An 18,686-nucleotide genomic window follows, 5' to 3' on the forward strand; every position below is an offset into this window, starting at 1 on the left:
CCTAACCTAACCTAACCATTCACACAGATTTACTAATACCATCCACACACTGTTGCCTTCACTCCCTTTGGTCTCAGCTTAGGAACGGAAAGGGAAGAGGAGGAGGAGGAGGAGGAGGTGCACTGTAATATAACTAAGATATACGAAAAGAAGGACCATTGCACCATATTTAAATACCACACACGCACGCACACACACACACACACACACACACACACACACACACACACACACACACACACACACACACACACACACACACACACACACACACACACACACACACACACACACACACACACACACACACACACACACACACACACACACGTTTCTCTTGGTAGTCCGTCGATGTCGAGGACGACGTCTTCACGGAGTGAAGAGACCTGCGCAATTAATTGATCAATGTGGAAAGAAAGGGTGCGCTATCCTCATTACCACCATCTAGATCCCCCCTCCCCCTGAGCCTCGTATCCAGTGGCATGGGAGCTCCAAGACGACCAGGAGACTCATGGGCCTGCAGGGCCTGGCGGAGCATCCATCCATGGATGACCGCCTAATAACGTGGAGTCCCACCGCGGGTTTTGAGATCAGAGTTTTTCCTTCTGCTAGGTGGACCGTTCTTCCAGAACTAAAGAACTCCACCAACTCTTATGTGTTTTTTGGGTAAGACTGAGACCACTCTCACGCCACACACCGGGGCAGCGAGGTCACAACCCCCTCGGCTTACATCCCGTACCTATTTGCTGCTAGGTGAACAGGGGCTACACATTAAGAGGCTTGCCAATCTGCCTAACCTCGCCTGGGACTCAACCCGGACCTTCTTGGTTGTGAGCCGAGCATCCTGACCACTACACTACACGGAGCACTCTCAACACATATACTAATAGTACGACATCCACTTTTCTTTGATCTCATCTTAGGCCAGGGAAGGGAAGGGAAGGAAGGAGGAGGAACACTAAAATAACTATTGTTTGTGGAGGAAGTAACCTTAGAATATACGTAATGTCTACAACTACGAGTAAATACCATATACACACGTTTAGTAATACTGCGCCATCCACTTCTCTTTGATCTCAGCTTAGGGAAAGAAAGGGAAGGCAAGGAAAGGGAAGAGAAGAAAGAGGAGGCGCACTGTAAATAAGATTGTGTTCCGGGGAAAGATTGCACCACCCATAAGATTGATGATGGCTTAAAGGTGTGCGTACATCATAGCAGGTTGAGGAATTACCTTTGCCCTTCACCTCACGCGGGTATTAGTGCAGCGGCAGGAGCAGCAACAGCAGCAGCAGTGTGTGAGGGGATCGGTGACGCGTGAACTGTGCTGGTGGAAAGGCAAAGGGAGGTGATGTGGTGGGCTGTTGCTGCGTCTTGCCGTATTTGTTGATGTTGTGAAGAGTGTGGGTAGTAGTAGTGGTAGTGTGTGTGTGTGTGTGTGTGTGTGTGTGTGTGTGTGTGTGTGTTGGCATTTCAACCATGCAAGATTCAGTGATGTAATGGCTTCAGGCTGCACTTTCAAGGTCATAGGAGAGAGAGAGAGAGAGAGAGAGAGAGAGAGAGAGAGAGAGAGAGAGAGAGAGAGAGAGAGAGAGAGAGAGAGAGAGAGAGAGAGAGAGAGAGAGAGAGAGAGAGAGAGAGAGAGAGAGAGAGAGAGAGAGAGAGAGAGAGAGACTATTTCGGCTACTTCAGGAAGGATTAGTCTCTCAGATGTCCCGCAAACTACTGCCACAGCAGGTACTGAACAAGAGCAAGTAAGGACAAGGCACTGAAAGATCTACCACCTAAAACTCACGATAATCAATTTCACGAGCCCTTTTACAGTAAAACTTACCATGAAGAGTATCCAGGAAACACACACACACACACACACACACACACACACACACACACACACACACACACACACACACACACACACACACACATCTTTCGTGGTCATACTTCCGTGGTCGTACTTTCGTTGTTGTACGTGCCAGTTCATATATATGCGTGGTTGTGCGTACCTACTAGTAGTCGTACTTCTCAGGTCGTACTTACCAGGTCGTACTGCCAAGGTCGTACTCGCCACACACACACACACACACACACACACACACACACACACACACACACACACACACACACACACACACACACACACACACACACACACACACACACACACAGTCAGTCCCCATCCAAGTCTGCACCAGGCTCGGGCCGCGGCACAGCAGACCCTCTAAGACACAGCGATCGACCCAGCGCAGCACAGCAGGGAAGGCCTCGCTCAGCTTCTTAGTGTGGGACAAGGAAGGCACAGACTCGAGCTTCCCTGGTGCGAGGCGTCAGTGGCGAGTCCCCTTTCCCCGTGAGACAGAGAAAACCCCCTTGTTAACTCAACAGAGGGCTCTTCCCATACATACATACATACATACACACTCCTTGCCCTGGCCCTCTCCTCTCCACCGCCTCTCGCTGCTCTTCGCTCACCCGCGCCTCCTCCTGCACTCCATAATTAAAGCATTCCCTTGATCCTAAGACGATTAAGGTGATAAATTCCTCTCATTAATGTCACTCCTGTCTGGTAATCTCATGTCACTAGAGCTAAGAGTCATGGTTGGGGAGGGGGATGGATGGCGGCGACACAAACACACACACACACACACACACACACACACACACACACACACACACACACACACACACACACACACACACACACACACGGGTCGTTAAATCTGCAGGTTTCCCGGCGTTAAAACTCTCAACTCTTTGACTTCTATAGCTTCTCCTAAAGTTAATTCAGATGTTTAAGTTTGGAGTTTAATCTCGCAATACTCGACTGATATCTTGAAGAGGATTTGAAACTTTTTTTAGTACCAGCAGTTTTAATTTCTGCTTTTTGAAGATGTCTGGAGTGGCTGAAGTGAAGGAAGTATTATATAACCATTGGCTAATAGAGGATGAACGAGGTATTTAAATTCTTTTCTCTTCTATATATATTTTTTTCCGAACTTGAAAAGGAAAATCTGTTGCAAGTAAGACACGATAAGAAAAGATCTGTTTCAGGTTTTATAATGTTATTTTTACAAAGACACCGTAAAAAAGGTTTATTACGAATTCTATGATAAAATTTCACAAAGACACGATAAAAGGGTCTGTTATACGTTTTAAAGTAGGACCTTTATAAAGACAGGATGAGAAAGGTCTGTTGCAAGTAAGACACAATAAAAGGGCTGTTGCAGGTTCCAGAATAACATTTTCACCAAGACAGGGACACGATGAAAGGTTCTGTTGCAGGTTTTAGAGTGCAATTTTTACATACACGATAAAAGATCTGTTGCAGGTAAGATGCGATGGAAAAGGTCTTGCAAGATTCAGAGTGTAATTTTCACAAAGACACCACCAGCAGAAAAAAGAAGTGATTCAAACCTACCCGCACCTGTTGTTTTAATTTAGTTCAGTTGTATTATTCAGGATTATTTTAATGAAGTCGCGTGTTGTAGCACCATTAGCAGTGAAGGCGTTAGGGGAGGAAAACTGTCCTTGAAGATGAAGCCCGACAAGTGTGCACATGAGCATTTGCTTACTCGTATAATTCCTGTGCACTTAACTATAATTCATTCAGTGGCAGGATGTTCTGTGCTCATTAGGGGAGGGAAAGGGGGAGGAGGAAGAGGAAGGTTACCCATGATCAGATGACTTGTGTAATGGAAACTGTCATCTGTAGATTATAGGAGTCCTTTACCTGTCAATTCCTTGGCTTACTTTTCCTTTTCATTAACCCTTTCACTGCGACACGACACAAATAGCAACACTAGAAGGAATGCGTGAAGTCTTCATAAGCATCTACAAGAGAGTTAGCGATGAAAAAGAATACATTTTTGCAATTTCTTTCCAGTTCAAAGATTGGATGTGGCTGTAAACAAGTAAAGATGTCTCAGAGTGATTAGTAATTATGGAAAGGTGTACCAAGTGGCAGTCAAAGGGTTAAGAGGGCGAGAGCTTAGAACACCAAAACACAGGAAACTAAGGAAAGCTGCAGGCCATTAGGTCTACACGAGACAGTCCTTGTACAAAATACTCTTACTTATTTCCACTTACCATCCCTTCACATTAATTTATCTAATCTTTTAAAGCTCCATATTGACTCGGCGCTGAAAACCTGATTACTGAGTCTACTGCATCCATCCGCCAGTCTATTTGAGGACCAATTTCTTCCTATCTGTTTTAAAATCTAACATTATCAAACTTGTAAAACTTAGCACACGCAAGGGAAAGAGCGCCCGCAACTCACGACCATCCATTACCTCCACTATAATACAACATGATGGCGCCATTACACGTTACAGTGGTGGCAGTAATGTAGCTTGTAATGGGAGGGAAACACGAGTACACACCGATGGCATAACTCTTGTGTGTATTTCCACCGTGTAATGTTATGATGTGTTATGATAAGTGAGAGTAATATTAGTGATGCTGATGATGGTTCTTCTCCCTCCTCCTCCTCCTCCTCCTCTTGCTGTCGCTACTGCTGTTTTTGTTCTTGTTCTTGTTCTTCTTGTTCTTTTTCTTCGTGTTTTTCTTCTTGTTTTCGTTCTTCTTGTTCATGTTCTTGCTCTTGCTCTTGTTCTTGTTCTTGTTCATCATCATCATCATCATTATCATTATTATTATCATCGTCATCATTATCATCATCTTTTCTTCTTCTTCTTCTTCTTCTTCTTCTTCTTCTTCTTCTTCTTCTTCTTCTTCTTCTTCTTCTTCTTCTTCTTCTTCTTCTTCTTCTTCTTCTTCTTCTTCTCCTCATTAATCTCCTCCTCCTCCTCCTCCTCCTCCTCCTCCTCCTCCTCCTCCTCCTCCTCCTCCTCCTCCTCCTCCTCCTCCTCCTCCTCTTCTTCTTCTTCTTCTTCTTCTTCTTCTTCTTCTTCTTCTTCTTCTTCTTCTTCTTCTTCTTCTTCATCTTCTTTTTCTCCTCATTAATCTTCTCCTCTCCCTCCTCCTCCTCCTCCTCCTCCTCCTCGTGAGATGTGAAATGGTGTATTGCGCAGTGTCTTCCTCCTCATCTCATTTGTTCTATAATTTCCCCCACGTGCTGCTCTCCGGGGGGCCCCACAAGATAATTTAGTGGTGTTATTTTTACTCCGCATTATGTAAAGGTGCGCAGAGTAAGTTTGGTGGTGGTGGTGGCGATGGTGGTGGTGGTGGTGATGGTGATGATGGTTGTAGTGGTGGTGCTGTTGCTGTTGTTGGTTTTACTGTTTTTATTACTACTACTACACTTTTGTTACTTATTTTCCTACTACTACTGCTACTCGTACTACCACCACCACCACCATCACCACCACTACCACCAACTCTGAATGCCTAACGTATAAAGAAAGGAAGCAGTCTGGCGTCGCCTTTCCTGACACAAAAAGGATATTAGTCAATGCACTGATGTAAATAACCTCAAAGGCTTCACCATTACGCCGCACCATCCAGCCTTTCCTTACTCTTTGTGGACTCAGTACAATGGATCCTACACACACACACACACACACACACACACACACACACACACACACACACACACACACACACACACACACACACACACACACACACACACACACACACACACACACACACACACACACACACCTTATAATTTCAAAACCACTAACTATTTAATTTTTTGACCAATGATGCAATGTGTTTTTGATTGAAGATTAATAACACCATAAATATTTAATGGTAAAAGTTAGTAGTTAGTACATGGTGTAGGTAGAGTGTAGAAGCTTTGGCTGGAGTTTTTTTTTTCTTTTCTTAGAGAGAGAGAGAGAGAGAGAGAGAGAGAGAGAGAGAGAGAGAGAGAGAGAGAGAGAGAGAGAGAGAGAGAGAGAGAGAGATCCCAAGCTTTGTTAAAAAAATAACTTGACAGTCTGAGCAAATGTATTAGTTTAAGGAAATTTATCAGTCTCCTTCGCTTTACTTAAACTCCAGTGTCCTTTTAATCCACCATCTGCGAGAATGGTTTGAGTCTTAGTGCTTCTATCAAACTATTCCTCTCATTTTGTTTAATTCGCTCTACTTACTTTCCTGGTTCAAATAAATCGACAGTGTATGTAAGTTTATCAGTCTATCTTGTCTCAGTCTCCTTCGCTCTGCTTAAACTCGTCCAGTTCAATCCACAGCCTACGAAAATAAATTGACGGTCTGAGTAAACCTGGCAGTGTATCTCACCTCAGTCTCTTTCGCTCTGCTGAAACTTGTCCTGCGAATATAAATTGACAGTCGAAGTGTATCTAATGGTTTATTTGATCTCAGTCAGTCTCGTTTTCTTTTCTTAAACTCGTTCTGCGAAAATGACATTCTAAGTAAATGTATCAGTCTATCTCATCTCAGTCATTCTAAGTAAATGTATCAGTCTATCTCATCTCAGTCATTCTAAGTAAATGTATCAGTCTATCTCATCTCAGTCTCCTTCGCTCCACTGAGTCTACTTAAAACTCCCCGTTTTTGTCCCCACAGGATGGGCTCTGGGTGGGCGGTGGCGGTGACTGTGGTGGGCGGGGCGAGCATCGTGGCGCTGCTGGGTCTGCTGGGGCGCTACCTTGGGGTGTGGACGTGGGCCCTGGCGTGGGTGAGGGCCGCCAGGGAGGAGAAGGTGCACCTCTGCAGGACTGAGCGAAACACCAGTACTCGAAGCTACCTGGTGAGTGAATGTGTGTGTGTGTGTGTGTGTGTGTGTGTGTGTGTGTGTGTGTGTGTGTGTGTGTTATTTTACTTGTTTTAATATGTGTGGATCTCAATTTTCTCTTTGTTAATATCTGACCCGATTGCTGTAAGGGATATTTTTATGGTTTTGCTCTTTAAATTTGTGGGTGTTTGAGTGGATGAGAGAGAGAGAGAGAGAGAGAGAGAGAGAGAGAGAGAGAGAGAGAGAGAGAGAGAGAGAGAGAGAGAGAGAGAGAGAGAGAGAGAATTTTTTCCCTCTTGTGTGTTTATTCATCTTTTATGCATGTGTGTGTGCTTTTTTATATACTCGTATCGTACATAACAGCAAAATATTCCTAAAAAAAAAAAAACTACATTTCCCTCTCTAGCTGAACGCATAGCAGATAATACAAAAAAAAAAACTCACTATCTTACGGACAAGCAAATAATAATAATGATGAAAAGAAAAAAAAACTGCAGATTTTCACTACTTCCCCATTATTGTACGGTAAGCGACGCACTATAAGTTGTACACGTAATAATAACACTGATTGAGGCTGGTAGTTACACATAATACCATACTTAAAGCTTCCTCAGTAATCTACGTAGTTGGCGGTTCCTCTCCATTATATTATTGTACTGTCATATTTTTGTACAGAAACCAACATCCAACAGCGCCTCTGATAATGTATAATATATTTTTTTTTCTCCAGGCATTTTTTTTTGTTTTCGTGTGTATATGGAGTCGATTTTCCTTTAGATATATTTCCGTAAGTCTGTTTAGTCGAACTTTCTCTGGACATCTTTTCCTCCGTCTCTGTAGGGTCGGTCAGTCTTTTCCCAGTATATATTTTCTCGTGTGTATATGTGGTCGATCTTTCTCTTGACATCTTTTCCTTCGTCTATGAGGTGGTTGATGTATTTTGACAGCTTTCTTCCCCGCCCCCCCCCCCAGGCCCCGTTGCTCACATCGCATAGGTTGTGATGGAAATAGCAACATAGGGGTTAAAATAGTTTGATCATAATAATATTAACAACATTCAAATAACACTTTATGCCTTTAGTACTCGTAAAAGGAATCAGTAAAATATTTCAGTGACGGTATGCAAAAAACACTCGTATAAGCGTTTTAAGAACAAAGCATCAGTTTCAGAATTGCACTGTATAGATATATTTTCCAAGCCAAAGGGACAAAAGTGGCGCTGTCTGGCATGTACGGTACACCCCTACTGAGAGCAGACTAATTGAACGGGGAGCAATATACAAGACCCCTCTTCATTCCAAACCACTGAGGGAGGAGTCACTTGAATCATTCAGCAGTTTACTAGTGTCACGTCCCCTCGCTGTTCAATGCTTGTGATGACATGAACATAACATTGCTGCCTGTGCTGCTCTGCCTTAACTGCCCACACCCCTTTTACCTGTTAATTGGTGCACCCCTAACACTCGTAGATCATGAAGGCAACAGTGGTGGTGATAACAATGGTAAAAAATAAAACCATAAGAATTTAAAATAATGGAATGATGAAAAATGAAAACACAAGAAAATAGGAAAATAAGGACAGCTGCAAGAATCCATCAGGCTTTCACGAGCCAGTATATAAATGAGTAATGATTATTGTGAAGTTAGAGCCTTTGTGCAGTGATAATAGTAGTAATGATGAGGCAACATAGGAACATAAAGTAACGGAAGCTGCAAAAGTCCGTGAGGCCTAAACGTGGCAGTCCCTGTATACAAATAAATAATGACGATGATTGTGAAGGTGCAGTGGTAATGGCAATAATGAAGCATAACATAAAAACATAATATAAGAGAATCTGTAAAAGTGGTAGTCACTGATAATGGCTTAACTTGAATAAGTAATGATGTTCCTGATAAATAATTCTCACTCTAGATTACCTGTCGTCTTCATAATGTCAGTATTGTAATCCGCTTCACCTTGACTTGCATAATAAAGTAAGTACAGAAGTACCTTACATAATCTAATTTAAGGCAGGACTGGAAGATGGAAGGGGATGGAATGGAGCTTAAGTGAATGAAACCAAGGGAGAAAAAGGAAAGATTATAGTGTAAGAGGGAAAGAGTGAAGCGGTTTGATCTTTCGTAATGCAAAAAGGAAACACAATAATAGTGAGGAGAGGAGAGAGGAAGCCGCTGGAAAAAAAAAAAAAGATACTTCTCACGTGAAACCATGCAAGGGAAAAAACAAAGAAGATAATTGGAAAGGAAATGTGAATGAAAGCGTTTAATCTTAAATACACGCACGAAGCTTGGAGATAATGAGGAAGATAAGAGAAGGAAATGTAGGAAATATAATAATGAAAGGAAACAAAAACTTGCTTTCAGTTTACTTTTATTGAAGGTAAGGAGTTTATGTGTTTTGTTAGTTTTTATATTTTTTTTTATGATATTATGATGGTCTTTTGTGTTTATTTCTTTATGTGGTCTACGTGTACTAAATTTTAACTATCTGCATGTACGTGTGTGTGTGTGTGTGTGTGTGTGTGTGTGTGTGTGTGTGTGTGTGTGTGTGTGTGTGTGTGTGTGTATTCGCTCGCGTTCTCTGTCTGTCTCTGTCCGTTTGTGTGTGTGTGTGTGTGTGTGTGTGTGTGTGTGTGTGTGTGTGTGTGTGTGTGTGTGTGTGTGTGTGTGTGTGTGTGTGTGTGTGTGTCACAAACACACACACACTGCTCTCTCTCTCTCTCTCTCTCTCTCTCTCTCTCTCTCTCTCTCTCTCTCTCTCTCTCTCTCTCTCTCTCTCTCTCTCTCTCTCTCTCTCTCTCTCTCTCTCTCCTCTCCTCTCCTCTCCTTACCTCCCTTTTCCCAACTTCACCCCTCCTCCTCCTCCTCCTCCTCCTCCTCCTCCTCCTCCTCCTCCTCCTCCTCCTCCTCCTCCTCCTCCTCCTCCTGTCCTCCCCTCGCCTCTCTATCATATTCATCACAATACGACATTTTTATCTAAATTTTTTTTCCGAACCGATAAAAACTAAATTCTTAGTGAAACGTTATTTATTTATTTATTTATTTATTTATTTATTTATTTATTTATTTATTTGTATTTATTTTGACAATGTTATATTCCAACGTCATCCCTTACATCGTCATATTTTGGAGATAAATAAACAGTTCCCAATGGCAACCACCACCACCACCACCACCACCACCACCACTACTACTACTACCACCACCACCACCACCACCACCACCACCACCACCACCACCACCACCACCACCCCCTCGCCCTGAGTTGGTGGGGTCTCGTGGGAATGAGAATCAAGATCATGCGGGGAAATAGATTATAAACTGATTGCCTTAGTGCGTCTCGGCAACAACAAGGGGGATGTGTTTATTAGGATGTCGTGTGGGGTTGTCGAGAGAGAGAGAGAGAGAGAGAGAGAGAGAGAGAGAGAGAGAGAGAGAGAGAGAGAGAGAGAGAGAGAGAGAGAGAGATACCTTTACTGTAAGCCAGGATTGAATTTCTTTTATGTACGAAGCTGCCAGAATTGAAGTTTTTTGGTGAAATTTACTTTTTTTTTCTTTTTACCGCCAATGACAAAGTGATTCTTGTTGCTTCATTTAGCCTTACACGATTTTAACTGGAAGTAAATACATATAATAAAAGATTTGAATAGTTTTTCTTTTCCGAATTTGTTTTTGTCCTTGGATCGCCTCTCTTGTGCTTAAAAAAAAAATAAAAAAAACTCGATCGCGCCTATTGATATCAGCCGAGTCCATTGATTCTTACTCAAAACTTATGTTTTATATATATATATATATATATATATATATATATATATATATATATATATATATATATATATATATATATATATATATATATATATATATATATATTTTTTTTTATTTAGTTTGAAAAGCGACCATAGCAATTAAAGGAATATAGAGGAGAGAACCATAACTTTAAGCAGACTTAGTGCATGTATTTGTGACCTACGCACGTATTCATTGTTTCGAGTTACACCACACTTACACTATACTCCATTAAGTTTGAGAAGAGGCCATGGCGGTCAAAATGTTGGCAGAGGATAGAAGCATAAGTTTTAGCGCATTTAGTACATTATTTTATATTTTTACTATACTTACAATACACATTGTCATAAAGCTTGAGAAGAAGGCCGCCGTGGTTCAGTGGGACCGCTCGCCCTTTGGTGTGGCTGAGAGGTCCTCAGACACACGGGTTCAAATCTTGGCCACGGTTCGAGAGTGGGAAGGGCATCCGCTCGGGGTAACGATTCCTTAATGCCAAATCCTAAGTCCTTCGTTATGAGGCACCGTCCTAACCTTGACAAACTGGGGAAACCGGACGTAAAAAGCGAAAAAGAAAATAAATAAATAATAATGATAATAATGAAGTTTGAGAAGTGGCCATGACAGTCAAAAGTTTGGTAGAAGATAGAAGCATAAGTTTTAGCAAGTTTAGTACATCCATTTTATAACTCTGACTATTCTTGGAGTCTACCTTTTCACTAAGCTTAAGAAGAGGCCATAACTGTCACATTATTAGCTGAGAACAGAAACATAACTTTTATCAGGTTTAGTACATCCATCTATGACTTGTGTATACGTAGTGATTGCTTCCATCCAACCAAATAATCAATTTTATATATATATATATATATATATATATATATATATATATATATATATATATATATATATATATATATATATATATATATATATATATATATATATATATATATATATATATATATATATATATATATATATATATATATATATATATATATATATTATATATATATATATATATATATATATATATATATATATATATATATATATATATATATATATATATATATATATATATATATATATATATATATATATATATATATATATATATATATATATATATATATATATATATACGAGTATATATATATATATATATATATATATATATATATATATATATATATATATATATATATATATATATATATATATATATATATATATATATATATATATATATATATATATATATATATATATATATATATATATATATATATATATATATATATAATATTTTTTTTCTCTCATTAGCGTTGTTTGTACACTCGTTGTATTAAACTGTTTTGATATTACTAATTTTTAATTGGTCAGTCGGTCAAGTCATGTAGTTTTTTCTCTCTTTTTTTTTTTTTTTTTTTACCTTATAATTGTTCATTCGATCGTGGTATTTTTTTCTCGCTTTTTTTTCTTATCATTATTCAGTCCTGTTTTTTTTTTCAGTCTTTTTTTTTCTTATTGTTCCGTCGGTCATGTAATTTTTCCTCTCGTTCAGTCGGTCATATTTTTTCTCTCTCACACTATTTTTGTCATCGCTGTGTAAACATGATCGGCGCTGAGTGGCGTGGCTGTTGACAGGACTCAGGTGACCGGGAAGTGATAAATAATGTGGAGCAAATACACATCCGTCACTCGTGCAGTAATTAGTCAATCAGGCGCGGCTCCCAATTTAGAGCCTCGGCTGTTCAGGGTGACATTACGAGCGTGACACTGGAATTGAATGCTCTTGTTTTAGGAGGACTTGCTGCTCGGACTCAATTTCCCTACAGGCTGGTGGTGCTTCAGGTGTCAGGTGATGTACTGGTGTAGTGACAGGACAGTTACGGTTGACCAGAATCCACTCAGACTAGAACGTACTAAGATAACAAGGGCAGCTATAAGAACCCATCAGACCTGAGCCTCCTTTCATCATGGGGTCACTTTTTTGTCTTGTGTGCGTGTGGCGTTTTGGGGACTGGCACCTTTAGTGAACTTTTTTTAATATTTTTTTTTTATTATTATCATAGCGTTTTTGTTGCCTCAGGCCGGAGTCTCCTCTTAGATCAAAAGGAAGAACTCATGATAATCGCCAGACCTTCCTTCAGCGTTGTAAATTGATTGAAACAGTAGCTACGTAGACTTAACCCATTCATCACTCCAAACCATCAGAATATCTTTTAGTGAGCTATAATTGAATAAAGGATATATAAATCTAAGATGATCGCCAGGCTTTTGTTCATTGCTGCATAGTGGTCGAAGCAGCATAGACTTAATCCACTCAGTACTCCAGACCACCAGAACACCTGTTAATGAATCACAGTAGAGTAAATAATATATATATGTTTAAGATGATCAGTAATATTTTGTTAACCTTTCCAGTACTTCAGGCCATCAAGACAAGTATTAGCTCGTCATAATGGCCTAAATAAAGTACAGTTGTGTCGGAGGAACAACTGGATGAATAATTGTAACCCCTTAGTAGCGAAAAGTATCTTCCTTTACTTAACCAAATCCTCGAACGGCATGTAGAATCGTTCATACAATCGTTGCCTAAATATTGAAAGGGTTAATAACTAAACTTCCAAGCGTCGCTCAATATGCAACACCAAATCCTGTTAATTTTCAGCTCTAGCAAGATAGAAAAAAAAAAAAAGAAGAAAGAAAAAAAATACCCGTCCATGACATTTGCAGTACTTCCATGACAACTTTAGTGAGTCCAGATGATTAAAGGAAGAGGAAAGAATAACCTTGTGGAATTCCAATCTCGCGGTGACTTTTTCGGTAGTCTTGGAAATGCGCGGAAGATAAAGGTAAAAGAAAGAGTCTCCGGGGAGAGGCAGCAGCGGAGGCGTGCTTCGGCGGCTGGAATCAAGGTATTGGCGCCATGCTGCTCTTTTGCCTCGATATTAAAACTCACTGCCACTTCCTTTGTGTGCTGGACGAGGAGGCTGCGGCATGCGGGGCGGGGCGGGGGGGCGGGGAGGGAGGGTGTCGAGGCATACGTACATACTAGAAACATACAGTCACAGGAAGTTACACCGGCGTCTTGTTGTGTTAAGGGAAGCTATTTCGTACTTTTGTGTAATTAATATTCGCTACGTCATTCATTTGTTTCCTTTTCACTGATCTACTTTCTTTCTTTTCATTTATCGATTGTCTGTCTCTTTCTCTAATATTCTCAAACGTCACTTATCTACTTTTATTTAATTCATCGATTCTTTTCTCATATTCGCAACGTCATTCATATACTTTCTTTCATTTATCGACTCTTTTCCTCTAATGCACGCTGCTTCATTCACCAACTTTCATTTATCGACTTTCCTCCTCCTCTTCTTCTTTTGTACTCTCATCCTTCCCTCCCTCGCTTCCTCACTACTTCATTCCTTGCACCTTCATCTCCCTCCGCGTACCCTTCCCTCCTTTGGCCCTTCCTCCCTGTGCCTAGCCCCGTCCCTTCCCCCTTGTCCCTCCCTCCCTGTCTGGCACCTTCATCTTTACCTGTGTTCCCCTCCATCCCTCCCTTTCCTCCGCTCCCTCCCTTCCCCCCCTCCCTCCACGTTTCCCCTCCCTTCCCTCCCTCCCTCCACGTCTTCCGCGCCGCCCCCGCCGCTCAACCCGCCTGGGCCCCCACAGTTCGACAGTGACCTGGACTGGATCGGGCTGTGGCCACGCACTGGGTCGTACAAGCGCTTCACCAACCTGGACGACCTCCCCAGTGTTCCCAGCATGGACGACTCCATTCGCCAAGCCGACGAGCCAGACCTGCCGCCTCAGCCCCTGCGCCCCGCCCCCGCACCCCCGCCCAGGTGAGTCGCACGCCCATGTTTCGCCTTCCCTTCCCCTCTCTTCTGTTCTCTTCTCTGCCCGTCCCGTGCTGTGGTGTGTTGTGGTGTGGTGTCCCTAAGGATGTGGTGCTTCTTGGTACATGTTCAGTCCTCACACACTAGGAAGTGGGGATTGTGTGTGTGTGTGTGTGTTAAGTGTTTGCGGTTTGGCGTGCACAACTAGTAATTCAAACTCTGTGACCTTTTGTAGAGACTATTTTCGTGTGTGTGTGTGTGTGTGTGTGTGTGTGTGTGTGTGTGTGTGTGTGTGTGTGTGTGTGTGTGTGTGTGTGTATCGGTGTGTAAGTTCAGCGTGCGGTACTATACAAACCCCGTGACCTTCTATACAAACCCTGTCACCTTGCAATCCTGTAACGCAGTGACCTTGCGGGGCTCAGGGGTCACTGGGGTCACCGGAGAGACACTGGAGAGAAGTATTCAGTCACTCTGTCTGACACTCTTCTTGAAGGCGTCTGTCTCTTGCTTAAGTCTTCCCCTCCTCTTTTTCTGACAAGAGAGGCAGAGAAGGGTGATTTAAATGGTAAGACACCGCAGCATCGTAGTCATATGGCGCTGTTATAAGATGTTAAAAGATTCTTGAATTGTGGTAAAGTAATCGCCTATAAAGTGATGAGAGAGGAGAGAAATAGAGTGGAAAGATAGAGAGGAGGAAAAAAAAAAAAGTGGGAGGATAGAGAGGAGGGAGAAAATCGTCGGAAAATAGAGGGGAGAGAAAGAAGAGCAGGAAAAATACAGGTATCATTAGACTAAAGAACAAAGGTTGGTTTGGCTCATTGTTAAAAAAAAAAAAAAGAAAAGAAAAGAAAGAAAAGGAGCATCAACCTTCCCTGGTTATGAGAATTCTACCGATCCCTCAGTGACTCGGGAATGTTGGCGTGACGGAGAACGAATCACGGCCGTCCTCTTTCACAGTCACGGCTCACTTGTCTTTGTCCCGTATTCTTACACATTCAAGCCTCTCAGAAGAACTGTTTTCAAAGGCCACAAAGAGGATTCCCATTGGTTATGCAGGATGTTTGTTAAATTATCACTAGCATATTGAGAACGTACTTTGAAAACGCCGATAATTTGCACTGTAGCTTATGAAAATACTGGAGACAGACCGTGGAACGCTTAAGAATACTGATATGAGACTGTACACCTAGACTGGCATCTTCACTCCACCCTTCTTAATCCCTCACACACACACACACACACACACACACACACACACACACACACACACACACACACACACACACACACACACACACACACACACACACACACACACACACACACACACACACACACACACACACACACACACACACACACACACACACACACACAAGTTTTCACGCAGCTGTCATCGGTGCCATCCAAACTTTAAGCCTCGGCGTGAGATGCAGCAGCGCCACGCGGAGACACGGGGCTGCTGTAGCATTGCGGCCTCACGGGATGGCGGCAGGCATTGGCAGGCTGCAGAGAGCACTGTCAGGCCCTCGGGGGATGGTTTAGGTAAAGCAAGGAATAGCGAGGCGCGGTGCAGTCAAGGCGAGGAATGAAGTTTTCCCTCTCAGCACATTCAATGCTGAGATTCAACACTGGAAGGTACTAAGATTTTCAAGAGCGTCTGGATAATTCTAACGATGGTTGAACAAAGAGTTCCGCCCCATTAATAATCAAAACACTCATGAGACCCCGCGTGATGATCTCTGTGGTCTTTGCAACAAGTCCTCATGAAAGGCTAAAATATTTGGGGACATAGATTAGCTTAGCTTTTAATATCAAGGCACAAAACATTACACGTAGCAACACAGCAAACCTGGAAAGACCAAGCAGAGAGGAGACACTGACCGTGAAAACAGCGATAGAGGAGAGGGAGGAGAGAAGCAGCATTAGTCTGGATTGTAGGAGACTGGGGACAGAGGGAGGAGGACTCTGCTCTTTTGTTATCGTCATGTTGGGTCTTGTGTGGACACTGGTTAGGTGAGCAACGGAGAGCATGGAGCCAAGGATGTAGTTGTATTGTGTTACAGTGTTGCATTGATATTGTGTTACGTTGTGTTACTTTAATACTGCGTTGTCTTGTGTTACTTTAATATTGTGTTGCCTTGTGTTATATTTGCTGTGTTACTTTGATACTGTGCTGCTTTGTGTTACATTGTTTAATCCTTTCACTCCGTTAGGTTGCTGTTGTAACAATTCACAACAATAAAAGTAATGAAATCTTTATGAGCATCAACAAGAAAGACAGAAAAAAAGAATTAAAAGAATAGATGTAGCAATTTCTACCAGTATAAAACTTGGAGGTGGCTGTAGAGCAAGAAGAAATGCCTCAGAGTGGTTATTAGTTAGTGAAAAAAATGCCAATTAGCAGGAAGTGTTAATACTACGTTGTGTTGTGTTGACTTCTTTAATATTGCGTTGCACTGCGGTGTGTTCTCCATGAATGTGCTTTGGGAGACTATGAAGCGAGCCACTGGAATGGGATGAACCCAAGGGGAAGGAATACACGAAGGAATACACAAGAATGCAACTTTATTTCAAAAGAGGAGGATCAAGACACCAGAACTTAATTGCCCAACACGATTGAAGCCCTTTTTTTATTCACTTTTTGGGGAAGCGGCAATTAGGTGGCCCTTTTTTCCATTTCTTTTGGAAGCCCTTAACTGACTTCCTGTACACGTGAAAAGGAGAAAGAAAAGAATAAAAAAAAATATGGGAATGAAGAGGAGAAAGGTAGAAGACTGGTAGGAGAAGGAGAAGGAAGAGGAGGAATAGGAGGAGAAGGAGGAATAGGAGGAGGAAGAGGAAGAGGAGGAGGAGGAGGAAGAAGAGGAGGAAGAATAGGAGGAGGAAGAAGAGGAGGAAGAATAGGAGGAGGAAGAATAGGAGGAGGAGGAGGAGGAGGAGGAGGAGGAGGAGGAGGAGGAGGAGGAGGAGGAGGAGGAGGAGGAGAAGAAGAAGAAGAAGAAGAAGAAGAAGAAGAAGAAGAAGAAGAAGAAGAAGAAGAAGAAGAAGAAGAAGAAGAAGAAGAAGAAGAAGAAGAAGAAGAGAGGTGGAGGAGCAGGAGGAGGAGAAGGAAAGGCTAGCATAAGAGGAGGAAGAGGAGGAGGAGGAGGAGGAAGAAGAGAAAGAAGATAAAAAGGAGGAAGAGGAAAAGGATGGGAAGAAGGAGAAAGAGAAGGAGAAGGAAAAGGTGACACAAGAGAGCGGGAAGAAAAAAAAGACAAGGAGGAGGAGGAGAGGCAAGAGGAGGTTGGCACACTGAAGTAAGAGTAGAGAAGAGGAGAAAGAGGAGACGCAGGAATGTGGAGCAGCTTAGATTGGAAGGGGAGGAGCAGTGAGTGGGGAGGGCAAGGAGGGAGTCTCATATACACGCTCGGGGCTGTAGAAGGTACAGGAAGAGGGAGGAAGAGGAGGAGGAGGAAGAGGAGTGGAGTAAATTGTGGGTAGGGAAATGAGCAAGGAGGAAGAGGGAAAAGTAGCATGTTTTTCCTTATTTTTTTTCCTTCAACGTAAGTCTCTGAGTCCAATACTTTTTTTGTGCTCTTGTTTGGGAGAGGTTAGATTACGTTATTAACTTTGATGGGTGCGCTCTTCAGTTCCATGAGTTACGTAGTGTTTCAGGTAAAGATCGTCGGTTTGAAAGCCTCTACTTTTGTACACCTCATACATACATATGCGTAGTTTCATACTTAAGTTTCAAGACACTTCCCCGTGCTGTTTCGGATCTGCTTTCGAATTTGTCTGCTGTAGGGACTAACACTTTTAATGGGCCTATTTTTTATCATTTGTGTTGCCCTTGGCCAAAATCTATCTCATGAAAAGAAAAAAAAAAACGAAATTCTGATCAACATAAGAACATAAGAAAGAGAGCTGCAAGTGTCAGTCCCTGTCCATACGTGGCAGTCCCTGATGGCACGTGGCAGTTCCCTACAATGGATAATTTTAATAAACTCCAAGAGGCCGCTGTATTCTAGAAATTAAAAACACAATGACGCGAACTCCATGTAATTCCTTGCTGGTTTACCTTTTGTCTCTGCTCCCGCAACCTTTACTCTTTCTCTCTCTCTCCAAGCGGTAACATTTCTCTTTTTCCTTCTCTTTCTCCCCGTCACCCTTCAGGCTCCCCGGGTGGTCAGACAGCGGCGGGGAGGGGTCAGCGTCCCCGGCCAGCAGCGTGGGGGGCTTCGGGGCGGGCGTGGAGACCCCTCCCGAACCTTCCAGACCAGCGCCAGTCCTGGACCGAAGGGACTCCAACCGCTCGCTGACTGGCAGGCTTTCCAGGAGGGATTCGAGCAAGGTACGGTGGTTGTTGTTGTGGTGGTGGTGGTGTTGTGGTAATGCAGGAG

General features: G+C 42.4%; 1 protein-coding gene across 3 annotated transcripts in view; it reads left to right on the forward strand.

Moving 5' to 3' along the window:
* The window catches only part of LOC135102241 (mucin-2-like), a 76,955-nt gene that overhangs the window by 39,708 nt on the left and 18,561 nt on the right, over positions 1-18,686 (forward strand). For all 3 annotated transcript variants that reach the window (XM_064007119.1, XM_064007121.1, XM_064007120.1), the window contains 3 exons: positions 6,493-6,676; positions 14,135-14,307; positions 18,460-18,637. In XM_064007119.1, coding sequence (XP_063863189.1) covers positions 6,493-6,676; positions 14,135-14,307; positions 18,460-18,637 — 535 coding nt within the window. The remainder of the gene's footprint in view (positions 1-6,492; positions 6,677-14,134; positions 14,308-18,459; positions 18,638-18,686) is intronic.

Source organism: Scylla paramamosain, chromosome 7 (genome assembly GCF_035594125.1).
Source record: "Scylla paramamosain isolate STU-SP2022 chromosome 7, ASM3559412v1, whole genome shotgun sequence".
NCBI lineage: Eukaryota > Metazoa > Arthropoda > Malacostraca > Decapoda > Portunidae > Scylla > Scylla paramamosain.